The following is a 20,035-nucleotide window of genomic DNA, read 5'->3' as shown; positions in this document are numbered from 1 at the left end:
TCATGTTCAGATGTTCCCACTTCGTTGTTTGAATAAAAACACACTGACTAAATGTTTCAGCATCAACATGACTTTGTGTGTTTCCATTTGATTAAAATGCTGTTCTACATGCCAACCATTATCAACCTTCTCATAACTTGTCATGTTTGCAGTTCCAATAAAGAATAAGTATCGATAAAGAATCCAGATTTCTCACCCATATAAGATTTAGTTTGTAACTCATCTGGACATAAGTGTTAAAAAGGAATTAATAGTTCATAATTAAAGTTGGCAGTTATACTGAATTCTGGTCCAAATGATCTGCAACACTTTTCCAAAAGGTAAGACAAACAGATGCTAAATTACATCATGAATTAAAGCTAAAATGATACGGCAAATAATGTCATGGCTGGTGGAGGAAAACAGCCTCTGGACCCAGGCGGTGCTGTGACAAGAGTGTCAGCAGAATTATCTCAGTTTAAGACCTCCTCTGACTAATCTGAATGTTTTTGATCAAATAAATACAGCCTATACAAGTTTTCTTTAAGTATCTCAGAGGGACATTGATTTTGCCCAGAGATTTTCCCCTGCGGTGTAGAAGTGCAAACATAATGTGCTGACAGGTCAGCCAAAGCCAGACTACAACCCGGGTTCGAACCATAGACCCTCTTGCTGTGAGGCAACAGTGCTAACCACGCTGTGATGCCACTGTTTTTTAAAGGAAAAAAAAAACAACAAAACACTATAAAGTGGTTATTTTCCATATACTTGATGATATTTTTTGTTGTTGTTGTTATCACAGTCTCAGATAGGTCAATGATTAGTAGCAATATTGATTTTTTTTTGCATTCATATTTTTTGTGTTATGTCAGTTTAAAAAAACAAAAACTTCACTCTTAACATGTTTGGAACACGAAAAACATACCATGTGAAACAGTGCAATCAAAATACTATATATAAATATTTTTTCAGCTTTCACTGCATTACATTTGTCAACCAACATCAGTCCTGATAACAACTACCAAATATTAATTCATTTTTAGGAATAAAAAAAATACAGGTAAATTGCCCAATCCGGTAAAAAATAGTCAAAGTTACGAAAAACTCATCCAGGACTGCTAGAATGACTATGGGATAAAAAAGTAGTTTGAATGAGTTTTAATGGTATAAAAAGAATGATCCAATGGTATTAAAAGGGAGTTTTTCATTTATACAGTGAATTATAGACATATTATATGAACTGAGACTGAAATCTGAAGAAGAAAAACAAAAACTTTTACCAAAATATGCAATATGCATTAACACAGCCAACATGATCCAAAAATGAAAGAAAAAATATGTACCAATAGCTGCATGAGGGTTAAAATATTACATTATGTATAATATAAAATACATCTCAAAAGGCAATACTTACGTACATATTATCTGTACTGTGTCAACCCAAGAATACAAGTGGGAAGTGGTCATTGTTTGTTATTCACACTCTTTTGTGTCCAAAAAGAGAAATACTTTGCTTTCTTTGGTTCATATTTCTTCTCTCTGCTCAATTTCCAATATCACACTTCAGGGCTTCCTCCTGTGCTCATTTATCAGCAGGCGATTCAGTCGGTGAAGTAGTCATCACTATAACGGCCTGAAGAGGAGAGAAAATGAGAACTTTAATGCTTGATTTAAGTGGTCCTCACTCAGGTTGCAGCCATGTTTAAGCTCAGGAAATATTGTGAGACAATCTTTTAGTGACTGGACACATGCACAGCTCTCAGCACAGTCTGTGATGTGTGTGGACATGATCGTCTTTTTTTTTTTCTTTTACCTGGCTCTTAGTGGAACGCAGGGCACTTCCAGCCAGACATGACATTACAATGACAACGACTGCACCCGCAATGCTGTAGAACAGGATGATCTGTTCCAAAGTCACTCCCATGTCCTGGACAAACACATGAAGAAACACACCACTGAGGTCCATGACATGGACCAGATTGAACTGTACTGTATTATATTACCCATTAAGATGGTTATACATTAGTAAGAGTTTGTAGGGTGTCCATTTTTGAGCTCATTATTATTATTATTATTATTATTATTATTATTATTATTTTATCATTCTGCTTTTGTATTTTAGTTCCTGTTTAAATCTTTGTTTTAATTTCACAATTCTTTGTTTAATCATCAGAGAGTCTTTGCCTGTCAATCAGGACAAACAGGGCAGAGCCATGTATGATCCTGCCTCAGACAACGACTGTGAGATTAAAAGTGGTATCTTAAAATAAAACCATTGTGGCAAAATTATTTTTTTCTTGACGTGATGCCAAAACTAGATGCCAATTAGGGTATGTCTTCAGTGAAGAAAATAATAAAAGCAATAGTTCATATGTTTATTGTGGTAACAGTAGGCTGCACTGCACAGTGCTATAGATGTGTGCTCTGAATATTTCTCTTTTATATAATTAGTCAGGTTTTTTTCAGGCCAAGGACCCCTTAGCTCAAAGATAGACAGAGAAGGGACCTTGTTTTATAGAAAATTGAACTGCACTTGAGAAAATTCTCCGAATATTTGGGGTCTTCTCTGCTTTGCTCTCGCCTGTAGCTGTTGAGTCAGCAGCAGTTGTAGCACGGTTAGGTGCATTAACATCAGCCTCTGCACTTTTGCTGGTGGTTGTTTCAGAGTTTCTTGCTCAAAAGTTACAAAACGATCCATTATGGCTGACAAAAACATCCATACACGAGAAATAATAATACGGCCAATTGGCCAATGATATGCTTCAATAGTACGTAAACGTCAGCTCATGAGTTCACCTCGCCATTACAGATGAGTACTGCTCAGGGATTTCGTATTAGCTAGCTCACATGATTGGACAGTGATTTATGGGTAACACTTAACCTATCATTTATGTTTAGAACTCAGAATTATTATTATTTTTTATGAATAGGGCAATTTGTTTTTGCTAATAATATGATACATTCACATTGTGTATTTTTAGATATATTTCAGTTTCTGAAAACAACAACAAAAACAACTTAAAAGTTAAACTAAATTATCAAACAATAAGATATAATAAGAATAACAATTTAGTGACCCCTTTGCCATTACTCTGCCCCCCCCAGGTTCACAGACCCTCTTTTGAAGACCCAGGTCATAAGTGATAAGATCCAAATAATAAATCAAAAATTTAAAATGTATTATGTAATGTTTATCTCCAAGAGTTACAAAAAGCTAACCATCTGAGGGTGAAGTCTTCATTTTACACATAATATAACATGCTTTACATTTTTGATTAATATTGTGATGGACACCACAAACAAATCATGATGAGAACAGTAATCACCTCATATACTGATGCTAAAGGATAATCATCAATCTCTGTCATATTGTCTTCAAGATGCTCATAGCCTGGGAAGTATTGGTGGCTAATAATGTTGGGAATGGTGTGCAGGGCAGTCCAACACGCCGACAGTATGGTCACGATACTCAGAGCCAACGATATAGTTACCTACATGCAGACACCAACAGAGGGAGAGGAGGGACAAACACACAGGAACTCACAAATGTTGGTAATAGTTCATACAGTATGTGGACAACATGGAGAGATCTGAAAATGACCATAAATCAACAAATGTAATTATGTTAGGCTGTCGCATAGACTGTATACACAGATGGACAACATGACAGTTCCCCCCAAAGTCATGAAGCCCGCCCCTCCATGTTAGTGCGTGGGACATGGGCCAAACAAAAAACTCAAAGTACACACCAAATCATTTTTCCCAAAGATGGTTTCTGTCAGTGAAGGTAGTTCCCATCACCCTGATGTTTGTTCAAGTCATTGTTTTTATGATGAGTTCAGTTTTTATGAGCTATTCAGTTCTACAAAAAGGGGATTTCACGCCATGATTGACAGCTGTGTGTGCCAATCTGTGCGCTTGCATTAAATGGAGGCGTCTTGGCGGGAACTCCTGTGGTTACTGTGCAGACTCCAGCTCTCAATGACATCACCATCTTAAGATGGCAACGCCATATCTGGGAAATTTTAACCTCACTTAAGCATAGCGGGGGAGCAAAGGGGCGTGTTATTCATCTTTAAATACAGTCTATGGACTTTCATTAAAAACAAAGAAAACCATATCAGACACAAATTATTATCCCAAGCATGATTTTCATTTTATCTGATCTTAAAAACGTGTTTGGAGGGGATCTTTGATACATTTTTACTTGAAAGGTTTTATGTGCAGTTCTTCCATTTGTCGGTATTACTTTCAAACATGACGGTAAAGCTTACTGTTCTCTTGGTGAGGTTGTGCTCTGTCAGAATATACAGAACGCCACATATGATGAACTACAAGAAGGAAAAAAAACACTTTTTATTACACATCCCTCAAATTTAGCACAGTACTTGATCTGATTGTAATCAGTAAAAAAGGATGGAAAAACAAACACATATTACTAGTAAATCAATGAATTAATGATCCGCTGATGAATAGCTTTCTTGTTGATCTACCAACCAGTACTCCCAGCAAGAAACCCGATGGGATGGCTGTCCATGAAAACTGAACGTTTGGCGCGATCGCAATGAAAACGATGAGGAAAGACGAGCCCAGGATCAGCACAGTGATCTAAGAGAACAGTAAAAAACACCTTCAGGCATGACCTCCTCCCCTCTGTTTTCTTTTCATCTTTGCTGTATGTGACAAAAGAAGCATTAATTGTCACTCTTAAATTTGTGACCAGGAAAAATACTGCAATTTTTAAAAGAGATATTAATATGATAAATAGATATTTGAGCATTAGTGTGTTTGTGAGTCTCACCCCAGTAAGCTTTGGTTGGCCCTTAGAGAAGCGGTGTAACGGTTTGCTGCCTCCCACTGTGGTGCCTTGCAGACTTGCATCGTTTCCTCCCGGCTCGCTCACACGGTAGAGCTCAGCAGACATCTAGTTGAAAATATTAATATATTACATTAAAGGGGGTCACAAAGGCTATCTTTATCTTTCTTTGTCTGCTTTTGGTAAAGAAGAAATCACATCATATCTTTGTGGGCACACGTTTGACGCCTGCTTTTTAAACTGAGCCTGATTGTCTGGGACATTATGCCTGGATATCAAGAACACTGTACACTGACTGCATGATTTGAGAATATCATTTTTCAGATGCCAATAAAAATCATTTTAGGAGACCGTGCTTTTGCCATTACGGCCCCTCAACTTTGGAACGACCTGCCTGAGGAGATCAGGCGCTCAGAATCAGCGACTTCACTTCTTAAAACTCACTTTTACAGACTTCTTCTGTCACCTTTATATTTATTTTATTTTTTACTTTTTTTATTTTTTTTTTAATCTTTTTACTTATTTTGCTGCTCTATTTACCTGTACCTTATCCTTCTTATGTCCTGTTCTTGTCATCATCTACATTGGTCATCTACATCTTATTCATCTATTCTTATCATCGCATCTTTGTTTATCCCCACTGATGTGACGTCGTCTTGGTTTATAACTTCTTGTGTTATTTTTATCATCTTTATTCTTTTGTATATACATTTTGTTCAGGTCTTTTTGTTTAACGCTTCAAGAGCCTTTCTCTGTTTGGCATATTCTGCTGGTATTAATTTCGATTTTTCTCCGAGTTCTTCCATTTCCATTGTTGGTCAAAGCACTTTGTAAACAATTGTTTTCAAAGGTGCTGTAGAAATGCATTTATTATTATTAATATTATTATTATTATTGTGCAGCAGTCACATTTTGTTGTATCACAGGTTCACTTTGCAAAGGTTCAGTTACCTTTTTATGACCCAGAAGCCCCAGAATGTCCAAGAATTTGCCGTTGAAGAATAATTTTCATACTGACACGTACTGTTTTAATTTTTCATTTAAATCAACCAAACTGCCTCTCAATTCTGACTCAAATTGGATAGCAAACCTGTTTATTTTATAATTAGGTTTATATTGAAAATTGTTTTCATTTCTTTATGCTAAAAAAAATCCAAATGAAAGCCAAAACATTGTTAGTGTGTAATAGGCCTACACACATTAAAGTGTCAACATCTCAAAGGTACTCACTTTAATCGATTTAAAAAAAAAAAACGTTTTCAAAACAGACATTTTGACTATTTTTTGTAGAAAAACCGAAGGTGAAATTGATGATTTAGCGTCAACATCATGGCTCAGTTCCAATAAGTGTCCCAGTAAGCTGTTGCAGTGAGCGTGCATGCAGATGTCAGCGCCTCCCCTAAATGGAATGCAGCCATCATTCATGTTATTAAACACAGCTGCGCTTTTCCCACTGTGACCATGTCAAAATGTCTGCCGTTAAAAAGCTAAATATTCCACTTTAACTTCAAAATAACTTCAAAATAACAAACAATTACAACAAACGTCCCGTGCAGCAATATATATGTAAATGTTCAGGACTTAAACTTTCTATATGTTAGATTTTTTCAACATGTTATAGGCTGCTCACCCTGATGTTCACGCAAAGCTGGCAGTCAGTAAATCCAAAACGTGTGCGTGGCAGGGACAAAGAGTCGAGCTTTTCCTGTTAAAAAGCTCAATGCAAACATGCTTCAGATGTTAGAGAACAAAGGAGAGGCAGACCTTGGGTTGTCCTGTGGTCACTGCGGTAGCTTTTTTAAACACTTTGCCTGATGTCAGACTAATTTTTCAAATTGTTTCACTCAGTTTCCATCCAGATTCCCTCAGTTCGGACTCAGGGGCGGATTCAAAGATCCGGACCGCGGCAGGAAACACTCACGGGGCGATAGTGGACGATCGGTTCATTTTGAACACAGGGAGGACTCTGTCAAATGAGCTTTTTGTAGCTCACGATTTAAAGGGTTTAGTTATATTATTGATAAAACAATGTCTGGGTTATTTGATATATATATATATATATTGCACTCATAGAAAGATCATTAACTTTAAATCATTAGTCGTCATAAACTTTTTTAAATCCACATTGTCTTGCATAGACAGGTTGTGTCACTTTCACAGAATTTAAGATCTACGCGCAAACTATTTATTTGCTGATTTTTATAATGAGTCTTGTCTGATGTTTTGACATCGAGTCCGCAAATGGATTTACAAGTCAATAGTAATGTCTATATTGTTTATATTAAATCCTATTTGCATTTGCAAAAATATTTGTCTATGGTTTTTTCTGTAGCCTATGATGACTTTCATGTGACCAAATAAAATGTGGGTTGCAAAAATGACAGAAAGTTTGTAGACAATGATCACATAATGTTTTGCTTTCACTTATTTAGGCATGTACGTGGGCAGATCACTGAATGGAGAATCATACCTTCCACAGCCGATAGAGGCCTTTTTCACTGAACGCATGCTCATGCCATTCTTCATCTGTTATATTGTGTAGAACAGACATCACAAGAAGCACGTTAATCATTGTGTGGCCTATTTCAAAGAAGAAAAGAATCAACACAAGAAATGCTTACTTTAGCAGTCCAAAAAGTTTGACTCCTAAAAGAGAGCAAAACTTTCCCTCACTCATGGGCAAGGGGGTATGAGCTGTGTGTGTGTGTGTGTGTGTGTGTGTGTGTGTGTGTGTGTGTGTGTGTGTGTGTGTGTGTGTTTTGGTATAGCTTTTTTCACACAGGGTTAAATGGAAGCAGAGCTGAAAAGGAGAAGTACCTTAGAGGACTGTGATGAAATATTTCAGTTTTTCTATCTTTTCAAGTTGGACACAGCTGTGTGCTTTTGTTTAGCTCCCTCTATTAATAGAATGACGGGGGGGGGGGGGGCAAATAGGAAAGAAAAGGAGTGGGGGAAACTTTTAAACAACACAACTTAATAAAAATTCACTTTCCTTTGTTCTTCTTTACATCCCTCTCTCCCCCCTTTCCTTCCAGTGGGGAGAGAAGCATCCAAATCCTTTACTTCAGTATTTATTAGATGTACCACAGTGTAAACATACACATAACAAGTAAGAGTTCTGTATTTAAACTTCAATCAATACACAGGTGAATGCAAACATTGCAGTCTAGTGGATTTGCAGACGTCTGTGCAGCTGAATAATGTGGTTAAAGAAAATAGGAATAATGATTATCAATAAACGATGCAGATTACTGGTACAGAAAATTCGACACCAGAAAATATCTTTGAAGTTTTTATTCTTTTGAAATTTGCACAACAGTAAAAGAGAAAGCATACATATGTAAAATGCAATTCATAATGCATACTCTCTTCTCTGACTCCTGTGTGACAGAAACGAGGCTTTCCCTTCAGGAGGCATGAACATAAAAACACAGACTGTGCAGTACACACTGGTGCCCCAAAAATATTCTGCACCAGTCAAAAAGAAACAAAAACACCTCATGAACTTAATTTTTGTAGCTTGTGATGAAGACTGATAAATAAAATTCATTTAGTGATTTTGGAATAAATACTCTAGTCTTCAAGACCAGTGACTCTCGTCACACTCTATAACCCACAGATAATCGTGGTCTTCAATCAACCACTTGACACTTTTCCCCTTCTAATATTTACCCTCCACTTCTTGAAGGTGATCATTATTTTAGTAATGGGTTTCTGCTGTGCTTAAAATAGAGTAGAGACCATTGCAGACAGTTTTCCAGTCAAACAGCTCTGAGCCATGAAAGATGGGATTTCAACAGAAACATGAGCTGCAGTATTAACCAAAAATCATAATGACAAATACCTGACCATATATCTCAATAATGATGAAGAAAAACAGAGTACCAGAAAAATCATATAAATGCATCTGATGAGGAAGCTATGCCATCATAGCCACCCAACCTGTGCATGAAACATTTTTAATTACATTATGAAATATTTCACCTCGAAAGTGATATTAAAATATGTGAGAAAACCGCAGTAGGCATCCATATGAATAGCGAAATAGCTACGATGTGTTTAAATGTGACAGCTAACAGTAACATAAGGCAGATAACAGATGTGTGTGGATAATGACTCCTCTTTGATATTGGCAGTTTGAATTTTTTGTAGTATAAAAGTGTGATCTTAAGGCTTCTACATTAGTGACTGTGTGATAACATTTGTCATTTCGGGACGAAAACGGTAACCACAGAGAGGAATTACAATCTGAATGGAAATTTAACTAGCCTGCTGCCCCCTTTATTCAGAATGGGTTTAGTGCAAAATACCTGAATGGGCTCTGATTATTAACTGTGAACTGAAGAGGAAAAGCTTTCAGGCTAGCGCTTAAAATTGTACCACAGCTGGTTATGATGCAGCAAATGCACCCTTTTTTAAAAACCCCAATATGGCTCCATATTTCCCTGACGACCAAATATTGAGGGCTGATTCTAAAATCATCCATTGTATGCTACAAGGTTCCCAACTCAGTGTTGTCCCCACATTTTGTGGTGCTGTCTGATGCTGTGTTCACACTACAAACGGCACAGCAAAAGGTTACGTGCCATTTTCAGTGAAAGCCAGTGACATGAAACGACAAACTGATGCTGCGTGGTGTTAACCAGAAGAGTCCATATCAACCCACGCCCTCTTGTGGCATTCACAAACTCGTCAGTGAAAGATTTCTAAAAAATTTCTAAAAAAGACCTCAGTGTTCACGATGACTCTGTGAACACAGCTTCCCCTGTCATTACCATATGCTCACGAGTTCCATTTGAATGCAGCATGATGCCCAACCCTTGTAAATGTGGACTAGTGTGACGGGCCACAAATCAAAGAAGAGCTGGCCTCAACTTTTTTCAGTGCTCCAACAACACGGTGAAGCATAAGTCTATCATATGGTTTGTGTCTGTAGTTCTGTTATTTATGCTGCACTGGTCTATTTGTGGACACAGTTAACATTAGGACTGTAAAGATAATGGACGTAGCTGCCATGACGTCACTACTGCGTTTAGAAGCCTCGATTTTGCCGTTTGGCCATCGCCATTTTTGCAGCCAGAAGTGACCATATTTAAGTGAGAGGCTGGCGCTGTGGAGAAGCAAGCGGTGGATCTGACTGGGAGCAGGGGACGCTATCAGCAGACAGCCACTCAAGCGGCCCCAAAATTAAGCGTGTGTAAATTTGGCCCTGAATAAAATATACAAGGGCGAGTTATTAAAACATTCACCCCCATGCAGTTGTCATGAAGGTTGAAATTAGCACTAGAGACCAAAACCGTTTTTTCTTTGGACCAGGCTGTAAAAATGTTGTCTATGCTGTAATGTTTGGCATTTAACATGGGGGTGTATGGGGATTGACTCCGTTTTGGGATCCAGCCTCAAGTGGCCATTCAAGAAACTGCAGTTTTGGCACTTCAGCGTCGACTTCCTTTTTCAGCCTTGGAGGTTGTTGCTTGGCTAAATACGAGCCCGTTTGAATACAGCATTAGTTAGCCGACATTATTCCAGCTTTATGGTGCACACAGAGATACAACAGCCATAGTCTACATGACTATGTTAATGAGCGACAGAGAGTTCAATAACAACTCTGCCGTAACGTAACTGGCCGTGCTGCTTATGTGTCACAGGTAGTGTAAACACAGCATAAGTGAACAATTTCAGCCACAGTTCAAATGCTTGTTGAAGTGGCTGCTAACTTCCCATTTCAGCATAAATATTTGGAGGACTTCAGGGCCTTAACCCATTCACTCTCCATAACTGCATCAGTTTAGACAGAGACAAAACACATAATGCTACGCAAACCTTTGATCTGCTCGCCACCTCTCCCAGCTGCTTGGAACAAACATGATGGTCTAACAAGACCTTCGAGCGGAGGAGACCAACAACACAGAACACAGGAAGGTGGCTTAAAAATAAATACATCAGTAGTTCTAAGGAAGAAAAAAGTGAGACACTTCGTTCCGGTTGAACACAATACTTTAAAACTAGACTCTGTGCCTGATTCATAATGTCAGTAACGGCTTTGGAGAGGAAATTATTGCGACAGCCATTAAGGCCAAGCATTTTGATCCTTTAACCAGTCACTCAAAAGAAAAGGGGCGTGGTGAATAAATACTCTAAACACAAGTGCATTTGGTAGAAAGCATACGCCTCAATCTTAACTTGACCCATTTCAGCATTTCCCAGTTTTTCTCACTGGAATCAGTTCAGAATCCAGTTGAACTGTATGACCTCCCTTTTGGCTGTATTGCAAACATACCTTCATTTTCATGCATCACTTTATATATAAGTCCTTTTTTGCAAACGGTGAGATAATTTCCCTTGTTTCCTGAACAAAATTGACTTCTTTTAAGATTTCATTAAAAAAACAAGTTCTAATATCTCACAGCACCTACTTTAAACTGGTCTTACTAGGACATAATGTGAAAGTGTACTAGGGACAAATGGAATCATCTCACACCGTTAATATAATAAGACATGAAGGCTGAGTCTGAGATTATATGACTTAAAATATTCCAGTTGTTTTGCACTGGGTTACGGCAATCATGTATCAAAAATGAGGCAAATTTCACTGTATATTGAAATTTTAACATTCATAAAAAAGGTAAGGGGAAACCTGCCTAGAGCAACGGTTGACGGAAATGTCAAAAACAAAGTGAATAAGTTAAAGTTATATTTTCTATCTTTCACGTTTCGATCAAAACTCACACTGACTCTGGTTTTAACGAAGCTGGCAAAAACTATTAGAGAAATGGTCTGTCATGGGAATTTGACGTGCACAGATGCTTTCCACGATTTCATTTTCTGCCTTTTCCTTGGACTTTTTACATCAACTAGACATACTGTAAGAAATTAATCCTTAAAAAGAAATGCCAGAGTAAAATCTGCTACTGATATAAATCAATGGTGCTCACAGCGACATTCAGGGTCCCAGCAGGCAGTCCGTGTTGGCATCTGCAGTTTCATCCAAAATCTTTAATACAGCTCTCATGTAAAACCGCTTTGACACCTGTGTTTGTGCAAAGAAGGGTTTTCCATATAAAAAAATGTGATAAAGGGGGGAGCCAGTGCTATGAAGAGGAAGCGTCATAGTCTATGATGAGCTGTTTGATGTAGGACAGTTTCTCATGGAGATACTCGCAGCGTTTCTTCTCTTCCCGGTAGCCTGGGAACTTCTGTGGAGAGAAAGCCAGAGCGTTTCAATAAAGGTTTTTACACTAGCTGCACAAAGATGCTCCCTTATTCTCAAACAGCAAATAAGTTTCTCCTCAGCCAAGTGTTTGGAGATACCTGAGGATGGGAAATATCTAAAGTAATACTGAGGAGGTGGACATAAATGGAGCAATGTGTAGGACAAATGCTCCTTACGCTTCTGTCATCTTTCAGAAACATTTTAAATAAAGCACGCCCATCAGTTCACTGCTGACTTTTTAGTAGGTATCTCCACAACTTCCTACTGTTAAGTACTTGGCATCGATTCAGTACTTTCCTCATCGCTACATTATGTCAGTCTGAAATGTTCCGACTTCACATACGTGAGCAGTAATGTTGTGACTTTCTTCATTTTAAAGTGACTGTATGGCTCATTTTTGAATAGTTGATTTAAATGCCCTCTTTTTTTTCTTATTTTCCCATGTTTTTTGTTTAAGTAACTGATGGAGACAACAAAAAAAAAAAAAACAATCAAACAAACAATCTGAGCCTGCTGGTGGGTTAGGGTTAGGGTTAGCACTTCTGATGGACATAAACTGACGGTGCACAATTGGCCATCAGTGTTATATTGCAGCTGCTGGCTGCAGTCTTGTAGCTCAATTCTGGACACATTTCGAAAAACATTTTTCCCATTGGTCACTGGACACAAAAACATGGAAAAAATTAAGAAGTTACTCTTTAAGACTACTCGTCATAAAACTAGCTTTCATTTGCTTTGATCTCCAACACCTCTACTTTCTGCAACTTGAAAGTTTGGTTACTAAAGCAACAGAATGTAAATCTGAAGGAATACCGGCAGCACACTGATGCAGAAAGCACAGAGCAATGTGAGGCTCCAGCTACATGGCACACACAACATTGAAAAAGAAAACCTGCACCAATCAGAGCTTGGTGTTCTCAGAAAAAAGGATGTTTATTTTTGTGATGCAGTGTACTGACCACTGCCTTAAAACCTGCCGTGCTTCTAATCAATTTTAAGTAGCGCTTGAGCATTACTGGCATTTTAAGCAGCTGATGAGCACTGACTGAAAAGAGGAGTTGTGTTTGCGCAGTATTTAGGGCCAGTAGATGTTTTGAGCTGTGTACAAATATGCTTTGGCTCATCTATTAATTTGCGTCTCGCTGAAAGTACTCCCTCAAGGTTTCTGCGTAAATAGTTTGAGGTCTAATAACATGTTTTTCAACACAGACTAAACATATACAACTTACCTTTCTATACTTGTTGTACTTTTCTAGTATTTGGTCTTCCATTATCTAAACAGTACAAAACACAAATCATTAACTGTATTACTTGCATACTGGATACACACTATTATTTAGCTATACAGGATCAGATTTTAGCATTTATTGTATCAGGTCACATCTGGTTGTATATTGCGTCTACCTTATATTCTTGAGTGCCGGGGGACAAGCTCTTGATCTTGGATCCTAGCTGAACAAACATGTGGGTTATGGTGGCGATCCGGGAGTGGAGGTCTTTGTATTCATCGTACTCTGCACAGAAATCCTCCTGGTACCTCTCACGTTGCTCCAAACTCATGATGGTGCTGTAAGTGCTTTAAGGAGACACACAATTACATTTTAATTTTTTTTGTTCTAAATGAGGCCATTTTCTCGTGTTTTCCTTTTGTGTAGTACCTCTCTCTGACACAAGATAGCAGCATAAGGAAACAGATGAGGACAAAGACACACGGGTATTCCACCACTGAAGAAACTCTTAATTGAATGTTACAGTAGAAGTTATATATGTAAGTAATAGCAATGAATACAAAGAAAGTAATTTCTACTATCTTGTAACAAAACTAAGCATGGTAAATTCTGGTAGCAGAAATGAATTCCTCTTGTGGATGGAGAAAAAAAGAGTTGTATCGTTAGAATTGGTACATGCGCATGTTTACAACCGCTGTTTGTTCTCAACACATATTTTACAGCCAATATATCTCAAATGTGTTAAAAGGAAACTATGCCAAGTGCTACCACATGGAACAATCACAACAAAAATGATTTTAAACATGTTTACACTCACAGCACATAATCCGGCTTCTCCTCAGAGGCCACAGTGTTTGTGATGTCAGGATCTGGATAAAGAAAATGACATTAGCTCCAGCTGAGTCAATACATTCATCTACATGACACTTCGTCATTGTTAAAATGTTAAGCGATGTGTTTTTGTTTTGCAAAACGCAGCACGAGTGTGTGTTTGTATGCCCGGCTCTGTGCGGACGAGCTAAGAGCTTTTGGGTATCAGGAGACGTGTCAGCTTAGAGACACAAAGGACTGCTCGGGCTGTTGTTGAGTCAATCAGCCACATAACACTGAGGACTCAAGAGAATGAGCTTAAGGGAGCAAGCACAGTCATGCTTGTGAGATAATACTGTATAAGTGCACCAGTGAGCCGTCAGACAAACAGAGAGACCTCACACCGCTGGTCATCAGCTCAAAGTCCGTGTGGTTAACCTGCTATTTTGGAGGCAAATGTAGAGCGGAAACAACAGCTCAACAGTATTTTACAGACGGGGCCACTAACGGATAATAGATGTAATATTCAAACAAAAAAAAGTTAGAAAAGCAAATCAACAAAAATCAAAGACACACACCCCCCCCTTACCTGTAGTGCCATTTATTGATCTAGATTTTTTCTGGTGTGAACACATATGTGCCAAAATTGAGAACTCAAAATGAGGAAAACATTTTTAAAAGAATGAAAAATAACAAAAAACTAAAGTTTACTACAATAGCATTTTTATGTTTCTATCGAATTACATCAGCCAACCATATCACATGTGCATATACCGCACGCTCACCTAGCACCACTGAGCTAACTAACTGGTTACTAGTTACAGCTCAGCCAAGGAGGGAGTCATTATTGTCTAGCACTGTCATGAGCCTAAGCCTAAGAAAGAAAATAGCTCCTACATGAGACTGGCCACAACAAGGTCTGTGGATTATCTGGAGTAACCAAGTCACATTGCTGTTTAGTTTTTTAATGTATTTTTTTAGCACAAGCTGAGTGCCACCCTTTCCAATTATGTTGGAGAGAAGGCAGACATCTCTAGGACCAACATCTCAGCACTTGGCAACTCACAACAACACAATCTAGATTGATAAACAGCACTGCAGGTAAGAAGAAAAATGTGTATTTTTTAATTTGGGATGAGCTGTCCCTTTAGGTGATGTTCAAACTTTCTCCAAGTCAGACCATCACATGGAAGTCAAAATGAAAACGTTTGTCATGAATTATAAAAATGTGGCCAAAATCTATCAACACTCCTTCATCCCTGTGTTGGTTTTTTGGACAGATCAAACAGAATATGAGAATTGCTATTATAAGTCACAAGGGAAGTGTACATAAACACTTACTGTCCAGTTTGTCTGGGTTCTTTTTGAGATCAGGACTCATCTCTGACCATTCACTCCCCTTCTTGTCTTTTATCCACTCTCGGTCCTTGTCTTTGTGCTTTTTAGACTTCTTCTTCTTGTGCTGGCTGCTGCTGAGCTGCTGGTAAGAGCAGTCAGAGTCACCCTGTGGCGGCTGGTGGCTGCTTACTTTGGATTCTTTCTCTCTGCTCTCTGAGACGCGTGTGTCCGAGGTGCTTGACAGTTTGTGGATTAGAGGAGAGCCGCTGTGGCCCCCTGGTAAGACATTTTGGTTACCAGTATGGTTACTTGTCCGTTGAAACTCGGTCTTTGTGTGGAAACTGGGGCTGAGGGTAGGAGCTGCGATTTCATGTCTTTTACTCATAATGAGTCCATTTACTGTGGGCTGCTGCTGCAACCTCTGGTCCACAAGTCTTTGTCTCTTAACAGCTAGCCTGTCCACTGACTCAGAAGGCACGGGACGTTTCTGGGACAGGAAGGAGAAAAAGAGAGAAATCAACCTTAATATTTTCTTACAAAACCACAAAAACAACCTGCACCACAGCTTATCAATATGATGTCAAACTCTGACTGTCCATCTACACACAAAATACCTTTTACAACCTTTACTTTACTTGAACTGACAGTCATCAATATCCAACAAGCCAAAGACAGTGTATAATATAAACTTATTTACCTATACATACATGAAAAACATGGATTCCACAGGGTATCATTAAAAAAGCATTGCTAAGAACAGATTGGTCACTTTCACACGTGTTCAAAGTTTACTGACTACTACATACCACTGCAGAACTTTTCGCTGTATTCTGATGAAGTGTTGTATCCTCTGAGGTCTTAAGCATCGACACATTTGCTTGAAGATTCCTTGATTGGTGGCTGATGTGCACCTGCAACTTCCTGTTAAACAGAAAGAAAGAATAAGAAAATTTGCATTTAAGAACTTTTTTTAAACAACGTACTATGTAGAACCACTCAACTTAAACAGACGTCACAGCAAAGTTTATGCAAATCTACAGGAGAACTCAGTTGACTTAGACAATGAATCAGACTACAGCATTGAGCTGTAGGAAACAGTTATAGTGGTAAAAAATCATCATGTCCACTTATTGTTTTGTTTACAGTCTATACCAAAAAGCACAGATTAAATAAAAAAGAAACAGGTTGTATGATGAAAAGCAGATATAATCATCAGTTTATTGTAACAGCAGAGTTGATTCTCCGTTTGGTTTCGCTCGTGCCTCTGACTCACCTGGAGAGCAGCCTGCTGATCTGCTGCCTCTCCTCCTCGCTGTAGCCCGGCCAGTCCCTCTGAACGTGCTTGTAGAAGTCGTCCCTCAGCAGGTAACTGCTGTCCTTGGGATTCACTTTTGCCACCTAAAATACAAAATACCACAGGATGTTATTTTGAACTCCCAATAAAGTCTTAATTCAGATCTGAACATATTTTATATGAGATGATGCATTTGTGTGACGAAACAATTAAAAACTTTTTCTTTGACGTCGGATGATGTGAAATAATGTCCTGGGATTTTTCAGTGTCTATCACAAAAAAAAAAATCCAGTCATACACATATTTTCCTCACAGGGAACGTGTTGTCCCCCAGCTGTTTTCTAACTGTGTCTGCCTGCTGTTTAGTGTGCAGTAGGTTTTCAGAACTTTTTCCTTAAAACAGCTGTCTGCTGTGGAAAAAACACCACAATGAGAGCTGTGAAAGTGAACCAAAGCTGTACAGCTAAACAATGAGCTCAAACCTGGATGTGAACTATGGGAGAGACAGGCAGACCTGATAACATGATTTGTGATTTTAGGGAGGACTCTAGAATATTGACAATATTCTATTTTTGCAGTGCATTACTATTGTTCTGTATCTTCATCATTATTGATCATGCATACAATTAGGGTATTATGACTCTGCAGAGTATGCCATGCCCACAGTATACTGTTCACCATTTTGCAACATTTTTTTTAAACATTTTTCAGATATTTACTGAAACTATTTTGCAACATTTTTCAGATATTTACATCAACAATGGTATTCAAATCAAAAACATGTACAATTTAATATTTGTCTACGTTTGTCAATAATTGATTTTTTTTCATTTGATTACCTCTCTATGTGGATATGCTGTTACAGACAAAAAATCATTGTGTGGCACAATTGTATATTGTAACAAAACAAATATGCAAAGGCAAGTTAAATGAATTAAAAAATAATCAGTTTTGAAATATATTAAATCCTATTCCCTTTCTTAATTTAAAATTAAAGCTAATGTACTGTGAAATTCTACAATTCTACAATTTCATTTAGCAGACGCTTTTATCCAAAGCGACGTACAACACAAGCAAGAATTTAGACTTAAGGAAAAAAACCCTTAGTAAGTGCAGAAAGTGCTTCAGGTGTGATTGGTCACAGGTATTGCCGCCTAGTGGCAGAAGAAGTGCCGCACAGCCCGCACTGCATGTATTATACTTGAAGCAGCTATCAGCTATCACATTTGGGCTTGTTCCATACTATTGGGAGAATTAAAAAAAAAAAAAAAAAGATCTCTTCAAAAACAGAAATTATAGCTGTCTTTTTTTGTTTAACCATTTAACAGTTATTTGTATTGGAGAGTCAAATGGAAACACGGTCACTAACTTGAGTCCTGGATGTGCTGAAAGTGGCACATCCACGTTCCTGAAAATCAGAAACTCTTTTTCTGCCATTCTTTTCCCATCTGAGAGTCTCAGGCTTTAACCTCCTCTCTAATCTCATCAGACTGACTTTCTCAGAGGACATCTATCTTTCTGGGGCCTCCTGACAGAGCAGCCCGCCCTTCTGCAAACACAATCTCTGCACAGACAATTACAGCATCGACCTAATTACACACATGCTCAGACACAAAAACCACATGCATGCACACAAATCGACAAACACAAGGGCAGTAAAAACACAGACACGCACACACACACACACCAGTGATGACGGTACAAACACACAGACATCATTTAGAAACCTCTCAAAAATGTATACAGGAAAGTCACGCAAAGTAACCATTTGTAAATTAGATCTCAAGTTCAATTAAAGCACAGCTGGCCCCTGGTTTCTTTCAATACATAATTATAGATTTGCTAGCTGAAATACAGATCTCTACTGTTCACATTCTGGGTCACATACACTTAGAAAAAGATCATATTCCATACTGCCAAATGTAGCTTTTTTAAATTGAAACAATTTTAATGGTGTTAAATGCATTTTACATTGAGTTAATGTCTGGCTGCTATACTGTAGTGTTTACATGCATGATACATGTAGGCAGTGTGCACATGTATCCACAACGGTTGTTTTTAGATTGTGTTTAGGATTATAGAAATCATATATATATATGCATGTAAATGTTTATGTCTTTATACTGTATGTATGGATGCATGCATGCAGAAAAACACACACACACACACACACACACACACACACACACACACACACACACACACACACACACACACACACACACACACACACACACTTATTTCTGTGTACCTCTTCAAGTATGGCACCCAGCTCGGCCTTGTCCTTGGGACTGGCTCTTTCTCTTTCCAGCCAAAGCAGCAGTTCTGGTTTCCTGTAGGATTTGAGAGCTAGGAGGTGGATGATGCGCTCCCTCAAGGGCTTCTGTGTTGGGGTGGCCATACCGCCGTTCCTCCTGTTGCTTGTAGACTGTTTATAGAAGCTGCTGTCTGATGCAGACTGAGGAGCCGGTCTCTTGTGGTACTTCACACATTTATCTGAACAAACAAAAAAGTAGACAGAAAAAAAAGAATTATGTAAAAGTGATACTTAATCATACATTTTTGCGACATTCAGAGCATTAATATAACAGCTAACCACTATTTATTATGTGAAGATATTGTGGATGATGGTATCCTGAGCAGAGACTGAAGTCTTGCTCCCTCTGCGTGTGTTGTAATCCGAGTTTCTGTGTTTTTTGTTGTGGTAATGGGGTCTCGCCGCACGAGCATTTGCATTCCTGTAAGTGTGGACCACTGGCTAGCTCAATCCCTCTGCTCTTGAAAGTGCTCATACAGCAGTCAGACCTACTGCTGAAATTGGATGCTGTTGCCAGATCCAGCCCAGGTAACACTGTTAGCTCTGTTGTCACTGCTAACGCTGTTTATGGAGTAGGTGCTGTCAACTGTTAGCCACTGGCTCTGCTGCCTCCATGTTGAGAACGGTGTGCAGACAATCCTGCCCCAAACTCTGAATCACATATATGAATGTCGCACACTCCTTTTGGTTGCATTTGTATTACATTTCCCCCAAACTCTACACAATCTAAGAAAAATGTTAAGTGATCTCCTTGCGGTTGTATGCCTCCCCAAATCAGTCAAGATGCAGTTACAGTTTACATCCCTGATTGGACGCTAAACATTAGTGTTGCCACATTCAGCATCCGTTCCTGAGTTATGAGGCCAGAAAAGTGTTTTTGCAGAACTTTCCGATGTCACAGTGTCTTTGACCTTTTCAATACAAAATGTCATTACTTAAGACATTTGTGAGAAATTTTGGTAAAATTAGCATATTCAATCTTGAGTTATGGCCAAAAACATGTTTTCTGAGGTCACAGACCACCAGATCATAATCTGTT

General features: G+C 38.5%; 2 protein-coding genes across 3 annotated transcripts in view; both read right to left on the bottom strand.

The window, feature by feature from the left end:
- Positions 1-1,330: 1,330 nt before the first annotated feature.
- Positions 1,331-6,722, bottom strand: LOC121945452. 2 transcript variants are annotated; one of them, XM_042489624.1, is made up of 7 exons: positions 6,426-6,722; positions 4,781-4,903; positions 4,477-4,587; positions 4,254-4,310; positions 3,306-3,470; positions 1,793-1,906; positions 1,331-1,612 (listed from the first exon to the last, which is right to left on the bottom strand). In XM_042489624.1, the coding sequence occupies exons 2-7, from the start codon at positions 4,901-4,903 to the stop codon at positions 1,562-1,564; spliced, it is 621 nt and encodes a 206-aa protein (XP_042345558.1). In that variant the 5' UTR covers positions 6,426-6,722; the 3' UTR covers positions 1,331-1,561. The 2 variants fall into 2 exon arrangements, with proteins under 2 accessions (XP_042345558.1, XP_042345568.1); XM_042489634.1 differs by having other exon boundaries at positions 6,560-6,722.
- Positions 6,723-8,147: 1,425 nt separating this feature from the next.
- LOC121962122 (RNA polymerase II elongation factor ELL2-like) overlaps positions 8,148-20,035 on the bottom strand; it is a 31,489-nt gene continuing 19,601 nt past the window's right edge. Inside the window, exons 5-12 of the mRNA XM_042512350.1 lie at positions 18,931-19,175; positions 16,659-16,783; positions 16,192-16,306; positions 15,389-15,872; positions 14,055-14,106; positions 13,413-13,584; positions 13,238-13,282; positions 8,148-11,991 (exon numbers count right to left, since the gene is read on the bottom strand). Coding sequence (XP_042368284.1) covers positions 11,887-11,991; positions 13,238-13,282; positions 13,413-13,584; positions 14,055-14,106; positions 15,389-15,872; positions 16,192-16,306; positions 16,659-16,783; positions 18,931-19,175 — 1,343 coding nt within the window. The 3' untranslated portion in view covers positions 8,148-11,886. The remainder of the gene's footprint in view (positions 11,992-13,237; positions 13,283-13,412; positions 13,585-14,054; positions 14,107-15,388; positions 15,873-16,191; positions 16,307-16,658; positions 16,784-18,930; positions 19,176-20,035) is intronic.

The sequence above is a fragment of the Plectropomus leopardus genome, chromosome 1, assembly GCF_008729295.1.
Source record: "Plectropomus leopardus isolate mb chromosome 1, YSFRI_Pleo_2.0, whole genome shotgun sequence".
NCBI lineage: Eukaryota > Metazoa > Chordata > Actinopteri > Perciformes > Serranidae > Plectropomus > Plectropomus leopardus.
The sequence above is the reverse complement of the archived record's forward strand: the minus strand, read 5'-3'. Positions and strand labels throughout refer to the sequence as shown.